The sequence below is a fragment of the Miniopterus natalensis genome, chromosome 1 (genome assembly GCF_054644295.1).
Source record: "Miniopterus natalensis isolate mMinNat1 chromosome 1, mMinNat1.hap1, whole genome shotgun sequence".
Classification (NCBI taxonomy): domain Eukaryota; kingdom Metazoa; phylum Chordata; class Mammalia; order Chiroptera; family Miniopteridae; genus Miniopterus; species Miniopterus natalensis.
The window spans coordinates 132,779,170-132,791,364 of NC_142081.1; the positions used below are offsets into that span (position 1 = coordinate 132,779,170).

The following is a 12,195-nucleotide window of genomic DNA, read 5'->3' on the forward strand; positions in this document are numbered from 1 at the left end:
CAGCGGGAAGATGCTGACTGTGCTCGTGGAGGAGTGAAGGGGACACATGGAATCTCTAGCACCCAGTGGCCAGTGGCTGCTATAAGGGTCTATGACTGAATTTTACCTGCAAAGCAGCAGAACTGCAAGGAAGTGAAGTGCAAGGCCCATGGGAGCCTCTAATTTGGGAACGAGGCCATCACCCTACTGGGAGACTGAGAGCAAGCCCACCCCCCACCAGCAGCTCCAGTGAGAAATGAGCAAGCAGCTCAGACACGCCCATCAGTTCAAGAGTGAGAAACTCAGGTGGGTGCCTAGCTACAGCCCTTCCTGTCCTCTCCCTGCATCCTCATTAGATTTCCAACAATGCGCCTGGACCGAAAGGGCAGACTTCAGAGAGGCTGTGCCACTCTGGATAGGGGACTGCAACAGAGTCAGGGCTTTCACGAGACGTGACTGCCTAAAGGAGGTATCCGTCCATGCCAGGCAGTCACTGTCATGGCCCCTGCCTGGCCACTTTCCCTTCCCTGTGGGGGAGGACCATGCCCCACAGCAGAAGTCTCATACCCACTCACCAACCACAGATCTCACAAACAGAGTCTGGCACTGAGTGGGTGCCAGGCGGGTTGGGGCTCAGGGAGAGGCATTGGTTCCTGTGACTGAACAGGGACACCAGCCCTGGTGCAGGGCCTACCAGGTCCCTCACCTCCAGGAGAGCGCTGTCTTAGCCCCTGCAGCTTGGCCAACTCACAAGGAAAGATGCCTCCTGCTCTTCTAGAATTTTCTCGCTTATCCAGCATCTAACCCAGTCTCACGCCCTCCTGACTTGCTCTGAGATCCCCTAACAGACCATGCATCTGGCCATCACCTGGGCACCTGCACAGGCCTGTGCACTCCCAGGTTCCTCGTCCAGGTGGGACAGAGTCAACATCCCACAGAGCACTGGCAGAGATAAAGGTGGGCTCTCCCTGCCATAGAGAGCTGGGCAAAACTACCCTGTTGTGGAAAGTGTGATATAATCTCCCGGTAATGGAAAAAAAGAAGTAATAATAAATTTGCCTCATTCATGCTTGACGATTGGCCAGGTTTCCCCTTTCGGTTTCCACTTGAGGGGGAGAGAAAGACCCTCCCAGTTCATCTGGGCAGCAGTGCTCCTGGGAAGGAGGGACACACGGGGAAGCAGACACAGGGGACATCCTTACCTCTACAAGTGCATTCAGACCAGTATCACAGCCCACGCTCAGTTCTGTGCCAGGGACATTGTTGCTAATGGTGGCAGGCAGGATACAAATGGGGATGCAAAGCTCCTGGTGGCTGCCCCGCGCGTGGGCGAGTACGATTGAGCTCTGGATAGCCTGAAGCAGCAGTGCGGGTGGGTGGTCAGCAGGCATCTGGCACCTCACCTGCCACCAGCAGGCGTGGCCGAGCTCTTCCATGCCAGTCAGTGAGGAGAGAAAGCTGCGGGCTAGTGCTGTGCGGGAGCAGGGTGATCTGATGGGGTCCGGGTTCAGACCTTGGCATGGGGACCTCCAGTGCAGGGGGAGTGGGGTGTGGGCTTTGGCAGGGGTGCTCACTGCCCAGCACAAAGGGACACAAGCAGGAGGCAGCAAAGCAGGGCCAGTAGTGGTATCAGGGTTAGTGGTGGCCGAACAGCTGGCCTTTCTAGGCATGTCCAAGTGAGGCAAGCCAATTAGGTGGAGAATCTAAGGGCCACGCCAATCTGGTGACTTCCTGCAGTGAGCAGGGCAAGGGCCCTGCCTGTTAGAACTCTGCAAACGACCCCCATCAGTGATGTGGCCATCATGTGGTCCTGCTGGAGACGCACAGCCACACGTCTGGGTGCCTCTGCTCTGTGTAGGGGGAACAGCCACTACACATCCCGTTATAATGCTTACACAAAGCAGCACAGAGGAGCTAGAGCCCCAAGTTGCTTTGGAACCCCAAGGTGAAATTGTTTGGCTCTTATGTCGAAAAAGTCAGCTGTTCTTGGGGACATGGCAGAGATTTGGATCACCTGCCTTGAGTGTTAAAGCAGTTCATTAGCACACAGGCCCGCTGTCCACCACCCCACGCCCATGAAGCTCCAAACACGGTGCGCATTTGGCAGACATTTGTGGGCAAACAGGCCCTTGTGTGGTCTTCATATATCCCCTTGATGTGATCAGTGCACACCCTACTGCAGGAACGTCATAGGAGGCAGGTGGGGACCCAGGCCTCCTGGAAGGGTGGTGCCCCCTGCTGTCCCATGGTTCTCTGAAAAGAGTCAGGTCCAATGGTACCTGTGCCTGAGAGTGAGTGGATGGTGGACCTGCGGAGGGTTAGTCCAGGAAGCCAAGAGGAAGGTGAGGAGGGGGTCTCATCTGCTTGACAGCTCCTCTGCCATCACCCCCTTCACCCACCCATGTCTTGCCTCAGGGTCCAAGTGGAGACATGTGACAATGTCATGAAGTGACCCTGGACACAGGAGCTGTCTACTCCGAGAAAAGAAACTAGATGGATTTATAGGGAAACAATCTTGTTTCCAAGCTCTTCAATCACAGTTCTGGGCCATCAGCAGGGCTGTGGCCCTGGCTACCTTCAAGGCCTTCATAGCTGCCCAGAGCTCAGAGCACACACTGTGTTCTGACTGAACAGTGTTTGGCTCTGGGGCATGGACAGCATCCATTTGAAAACCTAAAGCCACAGCCTGGGGACTCCAAATGCCTGCTCTGTCCCAGTGGCCCGTCCCCTTTCTGATGCGGTAAGTGCATTGAGATCTGCTCCCTGAGATGCACCTGTGAGCTAAGCACTGGCAGGAACAAATGACTGAGACCAATGACTCAACATGCAAAGACGTAATAGCTGATAACCTGAGGCTGTCTCAGGGTTTCACACAGCACCTTTGACATTCTGGGCAAATAGCTCCTTGTTTGGGGAACGTCCTTACATCGTGGGGGCTCTACACACCGGATGCCAGGGGCACCCCCTCGATCAGCTCTGAGGACCAAAAATGTCCCTAGACATCTCAGATGTCCCCTGCGGGCAAAACTGCCACCAGGTGAGAACCACCCAGCTCTCTGACTATAAGGAGCTGCCGGTACTGGAGATGCCCCAGGTCTGTCCCCTGAGGGTTTTCAAGACCAGGCAGGTGACATTGTAGTCATCAGGGCATCAGGATACAGGCCTGCAGGTGACCTGTCTGGGAGAGAGTGACTGAGCAAGGTGGATGAACTGATGCTACTACACCCACTCTGGCCTTGGAGCCCCAAGAGTTCCTGGATCCTCTGGCAGATCACGAGGGATGCAGAGCACCGTGCCCCACTGGCTCAGGCCCCTGCCCCCAGCACTTCCCCTTTCCTTTCCATGGCCAGCCCAGCCGAGCTCCAACCTGAACCCAAACCTCCTGAGAAGGATTCAGCCTCATTTTGTCTTTAACAAACAGAACTGAAGAAACAGCAGTTTCTACACGCCATGCCCGTACCTTGGTCCCTGCAGCTTCAGGGTACACTGAGAGGGCCCACGAGGGGTCCTCCTGACTTCCCGCTGTCCCAGGTCACCAACTAGAGCCAGAGCCATGGCACCACCAAGACCACCTGGCTCGCCCAGCAAAGGTGGCCTGACCCGTCACCAACAGAAAACCGCTGTCTTGACTGGTTACCTCAGCTTCAAGAAACAGAATGAGTACAACACCGACTTTCAAAGGCCACGTAATAACCCTGGCCGATGTCGCCCAGTTGGCTGAATGTCGTCCTGTGCACCAAAAGGCTTCCGGTCTGATTCCCGGTCAGGGCACATGCCCGGGTCGTGGGCTTAGTCCCTGGTAGGGGCCGTGGAGGCGGCAGCCGAGCGATGTTTTGCTCTCGCATTGATGTTTCTCTTTCTCTCTCTCCCTCTTATTTCCTCCCTCTCTAAAAATCAATAAAAATGTTAAAAATAAATAAATAAAAGACCACATAATAAACCTCAAAGACCCCTCTAAGGGAAGCAGAGTGGGTTATTTGAACTGTTTTCCCTATAAATTTTGGGTTCCAAATTACATGGAAAAAATATTCTTTGTAGCAGAGAGAGGTGCCTGGAATCACAAAGGAGGGAGAGCCCTGCCTTCATGCCTGAAAGTGTGTATCAAATACCCCGAGGAATAAACCGTAGCCTTGACAGGACCTGCAGAAGCCCCTTTCAACTCCCCCCTCCAACCACCACCACCACCAGGGTTCTGATTCGGTAACAGGAAAAATTAACTTCCAGTTGTTTCTACTATAAGCTCAGCATAATCAGATTCAAAACTCAGCAAAGGCAGGGAAAAGAGTGATACAAGCAAAGGTGAAGTTCACTTTGTGACAGACAGGACCTTGCGATTCACAGCTGGGAGATCCATCAGGAGGGGAAAAGTCCGGAGCAGGGAAAGCAAGAATGACAGTCACAGGGCAGCAGGAGCAGGGCCAGCAAGCAGTTAGGAGTGCACACGGGGTGGATCTCCCACGCGGGGACACAGCGACACAGGGCAGGGCTTTTCAGTAAAAAGATCGCAGAAAGGTTAGGAAGTTCTCAGAAAAGCAACAGACAAGCAGTAAGCATTACTTATTGAATTTTATTTTAAAAGCATTTCTTTTTATTTACCAGCACTAGAAACAAAACCGATGCCGTGGGTTTAAGGAAAAAAATATCTTAGAAAATCATTCACAAGATCTAGGTCTCAGAAGGAAAATAAAACTTTAGAATTTACTGAAAAAATTTAGGCACTGAATTAAAAAAAAAAAGCATTCTGTTAGATACTGATCTTCAGACTCCCATACGATTTCCCAAGTGTGACTTATAAATAAGAAAATAAAGATATATTTCTATGTTATCGCCCTTCAGCCAAACAAAAAAAAAAAGGCAGAAACAAACAGAACCTTAAATAGCACCAATATTGTATAGATATAATTTAGCATCCCCAACCAACAGTGGGGAGGATGATGCTGATGGGCGCAGGCAAAGAGGAATGAACACTAAAGGCGGATTCAGGCCCATGAACAAAATGACAAAACATTTAGCTCAGGTTCTGTCCTCAAGCATCAAAGCAGGGCCATAGAACCCAGCATTCATCACAGCAAGGTGACGGGTTAGAAGTAGATTGGGTTCAGCCAAAAAACGCCACAAAACTAATTTGGATGATTGTCCAAATCACAAAAGACTGTGACCCTGAGCACCGGAGATGCAGATGCTCACCACCACTTAGGGGCACAGCAGCCTGGCTGCAGCACCAGAAAAGAAGTGGTACAAATCTTTGGGAGCTGGACCAGAGATGGGGAGACTTTTTAAAAACTTTTCTGGAAACAGACAAACGAATCAGGCCTGGCTCGCGTCTCTAGTGCACTGGTAGATAAAAACGGGCCAGGTGCCCTGGGTTAGCATCTGCGGACCCTACTTTGCTGCCACACAGACTTACGTCAGTGATGGTGTTCAGAGCGGTGTCGGCACCAATGCTGAAATCGGACCCCGGGACGTTGTTGGACACAGTGGCGGGAACCATAACCATAGGGACACAGAACTCCTCATGTTTCCCCCGGCTGGCTGACAGTTCCAGCAGTCCCAGGTAGGCCTGTGGGACAAGCATGTGCAGTTGGGGGGCAGGGAGAAGCAGAAGAGGGGCAATGACGAGACTGCTAGAAAGTCAACATGGAAAGTATTAAGGTCACAACAGGGACAAGCAATTCTTTAAGCACAAAGGGGCCCATGGGATGTCATCATGTAGGTTCAGTCTGAGTAGCTGAGACTTGCATTTTCTTGAAAGGAAACCATAAGGTTATCGTGGGACTGATCTTGGTTGAATAGTACAAAAATTAAGGCCTACCATACAACATGGGATAAAGAAATGATCTGGCCATATAACTCCCTTCCTCCCTGAATCACCAACGGACTTCAGATTCAAGAGAGAGAATCATTTCTGTTGACTTGAAAGACACCAGGACTCACTGACAGATGGGCCCCAGTCAAGGAGTCAGGTGTCACTTCCCGCTGGGTGAGTCTCACCACCTGCTATGCTCTGCATCACAGTTGTCCGGTGGCAGCTGGGCCCGGGGCTCTATGACCCCAGTTCATGAGAAGCTTGGTGGAGCTGGCACAGGCCACCACGCAAGCCTACAGCATGGAAGAGCCAACCAGTGAACAGAAATGATGACGTACCTCAAACCCACCGATGATCAGCAGCGCGTTGATGCTATGAGTGCGCATCTGTGCAGCGATCTCCTCCAAGTATTTCTTGGGGAGGATCCTAAAAACAGTTCAAGAGAGATGAGGCCAGACAGGCCTCACAAGGTGGACCAAACATCTGCCAGCACCCTGACGGCCGCCTTGTCCTACCTCCCTGGAGGAGCTAGTGGCACTGAGCTGTGGAGGGTCTGCAACCTCCTCTGTGTGGCTGCTGGGCAGCAGGGTGGGGGAAACACCCACAGCAGGAGTGACCAGGGATCAAGTCCCAAAAGAGTGTATTTTCCAAAGAAAACAGGGAGAAGACACTTTTCAGCTGTCCAATAGCTTCACTTCAAAAGAATTCTGCAGCCTCATTAGAGAAACAAATTAATCATAATAACTTGCAGTTATTCACAACTATCATTTAAATAGAAACTTCCAGTTTTATACTTTATCTTACCCAACTTCCTTTGAAGTCACACCCACTCCTATTTGCTATTATTCTCCTATTTTACCGCGTTTCAAATGCAGCCAACAAGTGAAGTCATACAAATGACAGCTGGCCCGGTCTCAAGGGCCCACCCACCACCCACCCAACTGCTCTGGCAGGCAGGCTGGAGGAAACAGTGTTTGCACTGCTGGCAGGCTCATGAGAAGCCGTAGGGCAAACGTATTCAGGCCTGGGCAGTCAGGGCACACAGTAGGTGTGACGTCAACAACAGGGTTCCTCCCAGCGTCTAGAGTAGAGCTCTTGAAGCACTGTAAGGAGGGCTTGCCGGCTCACCCAGGGCTCTGCCAGGATGGCACATAAAGCACACGGTGCCTGCGGTGCCACCGACAGGCTGCAGAGGCTGTGCGGCGCATTGGCAGGTGCTGCTGCTTCGAATCAGGGCTTTTCTGCCAACACTGTGGGCACTCGGGGGGACTGGAGAGCCAGCCACTGGGGAGCACCAGCCCTGCAGACACTCCCAGCAGCTGGGGGACACATCTGCCTTGTTTCAAAGCAAAAAGCAGAATGGAGGGTGGGACAGATTGCACAGGACACTGAGCTAACACTCGTATTGGACCCAACATTTACTAGACTTACATACAAATTATTTTCCTTCCATATAAAATGTGATGTATAGTAACAACTGATATTAACTTGCACCCCCTGAGATCGAAGATGAAGAGACTCAGACTTAATATTAAATCATGGTGCCTGGTTAAAATACATACTCTGCCCCCAGCTATGTTGGGAAACACAGGCTCTGTGCTAGGATCACTCGGGGCACGCCTCTGGGCTGGGACTGGCCCCCAGTGCTGCTGCCACTCGGGTCTGCGCCCAGACGCTAAGCCACCAGCAGCCACGCTCTAGCTCCGGTTTACAGGTACGGTCACTGCAGCTCAGTGACGTCGCTCATCTTTATCACCTCAAATGAGGCGGAGGGTTTCTGCCCAGCATCTGATTCTTCAAGCCCGTGGGTAGAAGAGATTTGGGGAGGAAACAGATAATGCGTGATCCACCGAGTTTCTTTCCAAGGGCACTTCGTCTCAGCCTCAGCTCCTCACATCACCTGGGGCCCTCCTGGGGTGGGGCCAGGATGTGGGCCAGGGTCACCCTCCTATGGGACCCCTTTACAGCATATGCACCAGCCACGCCTCTAGAATATGGCCTTTTTTTCCTCCTGAAAGCAGGTCAGAATCAAGGAGGGAAATTACCGTTTTGTCCCAAGAATGGAGCCGCCTTGTCCGGTCCAGCCTCCAACATCCGACCAACCGATTTCTTTTATCTAAGGGGCAAACAGAGAATGAAACAGCTCCTGTGAGAAAGGAAGGGAATGAGAAGTTTTATAAACAGCTCAGAGGTCAGCACCTCCCGCGGGCTGCCTGCCTGTAGGATTTGTGACGTGCTAGGAAGCAGCTTCCACCACTGTGCTGAAGGAGTCAAGACACAGAGTGGAGGCTAAGGCCCAGCCATCAGCACCCCTGCAGCTTAGCCCCAGTCAAAAGGGTCGATGGACACTTCAGTTGACCAAACTCTACCACTGGGAATTAAAAGAAAAATTAACATTATTTTTTTTTAATTGACATAAGATTAAAAGGAAACTTACTTAATTAAAAATTTTTTGAAAACTGAAAGGATAGATGCCAGCTAGGTGTATGTACCGTCTCCTCAGCATGCCTCAGTCTCTTGGGCCAGGTCTCCCCTCTCTCCTCTTAACAGCAAAATCCTTTCTTTTCATACCCTTGGGGGCCTCTCTGTGTCGTAATTTTTAACACCATCTGTTTTCTAACGCCCCTAAAACACCCATCTTTAGCCCACACTTCTTGAAGACCCAGAACACAATCTCTATCGGCTCACTGGACACCTCCCCCAGGATGCCCACCAGACACCCACTTACCATCTTGGAATCTCAGAGCCTCTTACATTTCCTTGTGTCCATCAGTTGCAACTCAGGCCAGAAATAGATTCATTCTCACCTCCTTTTTTCACCCTTGTGCATATTTAATGACCAAATTCTATTGGCTTTGCCTTCAAAATATATCCAAGACCCTAGAAGATGTCTCAGCAACTCCACTGTTGCCAGGCTGGACCAAGCCTACAAACCTCCTGCCTGGGTTACTGAGGAAGCCCCCCAACTAGTCTCCTGCTTCCCACTCCTGCCCCTTACAATCTGTATGTGCTAGGCCCCTGCTCAAAACCTGTCTTCTCAGAATAAAAGCCAAACTCCTTACAAGTCCTACGAAGGACCTGGCCCTCTGGCCTTGGCACTGCCCTCTGTCTGCCTGGGACAGCCTCTCGCGCAGCCCTTCAACCTTGAGTCTGAGATCACCTACCAGCAGCATTTGTCTTCAGTGTCTTAGTACAGACTCCTCCCCACACACCCTACCCCGGGCCCAGGGCTCACCTGTCCCCTCTGTGTGTCTGTCCAGCACTGGTCACTTCCTCATGTGCTCTACAGATGCTCAGTCTATTTTCATTTACCCTCATCTCCCTCCCTAAGATGAGAACTCCACGGAGGCAGTAGTTTTGTCTGCTTTCTTCACAAATTTAATTCCACAGAGTGAGAACTCAGTAACAGTTGCTGAGTAACCAGGTGAACCAGCACTGTGGACAGGACGCACTTGCACCCTCGCCATGGTGTTTTCAATCCTGCGTTGTGCGACCGTGATCAAGTTAATGTCTCTGTTCAGTTTTCTCATAAGGAAAATAGGGATAATATCTCAGATTTACTGTGAGATTTACACCAGTTAACACATGTCAATCTCATAGGAGCAGTAAGACCCTTCCTTAGGATGGGCTCCTAAGGCAGAAGTTGGCCTTAAAAAGCAGTTGCTATGCCCTGGCCGGGTGGCTCAGCTGGTTGTCATCCTGTGCACCAAAAGGCTGCAGGTTTGATTCCTGGTCAGGGCACAGACCCAGGCTGCGGGTTCGATCCCTAGTCAGGGTGTGTGCAGGAGGAGTTGAATGATGTTTCTCTCCCACATAGACGTTTCTTTCTCTCTCTCTCCCTCTCCCTTCCTCTCTCTAAAATCAATAAACACACTTTATTTTTTTTTAAAAAAGCAGTTGCTGTATTCCTGATGGAACCCGAGGTCCCCAGTTTCCCCATGACTTTCCCACCCAAGACATCCCTTCACTGAGGGACCCACCTGGCCTTTGGCAAAGCCCTCGAAGCCGTCATAAATGGCGAACATCTTGTGTCCTTCTGAGATGCCGAACCGCACAGCTGAACGCACAGCTGCATTCATCCCGGCAGCCGGTGCCCCCACATTGATTATGGCCACATTGAAGCCACTCTGCAAGACAGGGGGCGTGTGGGACCTGTCACAGGTGTGTCACTGCTCCATGCACACCTGGCCCTGCCCACCACTAGGTTCCAGGAGCACATGGCCAAGTGCAGGGAGGCTGTGACATTGTCTAGGGCAGAAAGGCAGCCTGGGGGCAGGGTCAGCAGGGACCATCAGGAACACCTCTGGGAGCCAACATGCAGCGTCGTCACCCACCTTTGGGATCTGGGAGTCTGGCAGCTTGATGGCGAGCCGCTTGTAGGTGTTTAGGTTACCCTCGAAGCTCCTAGAAGAAAATGGCGCTGTTGGACCAAACTTAGAATGTGTAGGGGAAGCAGGGTGCAGAGAACAATGGTACCAGGAGCTGACAGTCTGCAAACGCTGCTCCATCCCTTGGGGGCAGGGTCCTACCATTACCCTGTGCCCTCTCAGGGACACAGGTATATAGGATCCACATCCTGTAATTGGGCTAAGGGACAGGGGCGTCCAGTACCTCTCAGGTTTCCTTGCCAACACACTACCCACTTGTCACTTCCTATCTTAATCTCATTACATTCTGATGACCCCCTGCCCAAAATAAACAAAGAAATAAACCCTTTCCCCCTAACTCGTCACCCAGGCCCTCAACCTGCAGAAAGGCGCCTGCCTGCCGTCCTTGTTCTGACTCCTCCTAGTGACACTAGACAAGTACAACCCCGCAGGGCCTTCTGCAGGGCCAGGCAGGCAGCGCAGGTTCCCACGCCAGAGCCTTCAGGACAGTCACCTTCCTCGGAGCTTCACGGCGTCCTTGAACCTCCTCTCATCCATCGCCTTCTGGACGCCCTGGGTCTTTAAAGAGACAAGAGGAGGAAAGCGGGGTCAGCACTCGGCGCAGCCTCACGCCCAGCTCGGTGCCTCCGCCTTGTTCCGGTCACGTCCCAACTTTGCAGGCCGGCAGCCTGGGCTCAGCAGTCCACAGTGGGCTGCAGCTGGCCTGTCGTCGCCCAGCTATGAGGGAGACACCTGGGGACACTAGCTCAGGCCACTTCACGAAAACGCTGAGGTACCCCCACCAGCTGTCCCAGGACAGCAGGTCCTGAGATCTTGGGGGTTTTGCTCCATCAGAGAAGAGTCAGGGGAAATGCACGTCTCAGACAAGCATCTAACAAATTCCCAACTGGATTCTGGAGAGCAAAAAGCAAACAGGAGCACCCACCCTAGGAGCTGGGGGACCCGGATGGGGTCACCACAGCCAGAGGGAAGCGCTTGGAGAAGACACACCCCCTGGGACCTGGCCTCTGCCCCTTCGGCCCAAGGAACTCAGGCGGGTTATAGTTTCCTCATCTGTACAATAAGGAGAGCATCCTCTACCACTAGTGTCATCTTTGCTTATAAAACATGCCAGGCTCGCCCTGGCTGGGTGGCTCCATTGGTTGGAGCGTCTCCCATACACCAAAAGGCGGTGAGTTTGATTCTCGGTCAGGGCACGTGCTGGAAGCAACCGATTGATGTTTCTCTCTCTGCCACCCCCCCACCCCCCACCCCCGCTTTACTCTCTCTGAAAATCAATTTAAAAAACGATTTTATAAAACAGGCCAGACTATTAGGAAGACACCTGGCAAACAGCAGGTGCCAATGAAAGGTCCACTGTGGCTAATTTGCCACAATGTATGGCCGCTCAGAGGAAAAACCAGATCATACCTACATGTTTGTCTCTGAAGGAACAGATACACGCCATAAGAAACAGGCTCAAGACAGACTGCTACACATAGCCCAACAGCCTGATCCTCTTAACCCTGTCATCTCAAGTCTCTCCCAGACGTAGACACACACACAAACAGGCATGCATGCACATACATGCATACACACGAACACATGAGCTTGTATGAAAAAACAGGCAAACATGCTTAGACAAAAACACATGTATGGATACATGCACACGCATGCAAACACATACAGACACACATATGCTTAAACAAAAAACACATACGGAAACACACACACACACACACACACACACACGGCTTAATTCCCTCACACAGGCTTTGAAGTGATGTGTCTAAGGTAACTTCCAACAAGCCCATGACTTAATTACTTAACCACCTCTCTGTATATGTTATCAAATGCATGTACTTCAGAGCTGCTGGAAAGAACAAGTGGGACGATAGTCATGAACAGACTTTGAGAGATACAAGCTAAGAACAATATCTATTACAGCTGACTGCCATCTCTGTTAGTGGATGCTGAGGTGGGAAATGACAACCTGGGACCTGGAAAAATGTCACCTGAATTAGTCATGCCAGTGCACATGGA

At 51.6% G+C, this 12,195-nt stretch overlaps 1 protein-coding gene across 2 annotated transcripts in view; it reads right to left on the bottom strand.

Moving 5' to 3' along the window:
- PFKP (phosphofructokinase, platelet) overlaps positions 1 to 12,195 on the bottom strand; it is a 62,016-nt gene that overhangs the window by 10,558 nt on the left and 39,263 nt on the right. Inside the window, exons 11-17 of one of the 2 annotated variants that reach the window (XM_087826004.1) lie at positions 10,667 to 10,731; positions 10,120 to 10,189; positions 9,766 to 9,912; positions 7,831 to 7,901; positions 6,124 to 6,211; positions 5,387 to 5,539; positions 1,182 to 1,334 (exon numbers count right to left, since the gene is read on the bottom strand). In XM_087826004.1, the coding sequence (XP_087682130.1) occupies positions 1,182 to 1,334; positions 5,387 to 5,539; positions 6,124 to 6,211; positions 7,831 to 7,901; positions 9,766 to 9,912; positions 10,120 to 10,189; positions 10,667 to 10,731 (747 nt within the window). The remainder of the gene's footprint in view (positions 1 to 1,181; positions 1,335 to 5,386; positions 5,540 to 6,123; positions 6,212 to 7,830; positions 7,902 to 9,765; positions 9,913 to 10,119; positions 10,190 to 10,666; positions 10,732 to 12,195) is intronic. The other variant, XM_087826007.1, reaches the window with a different exon arrangement.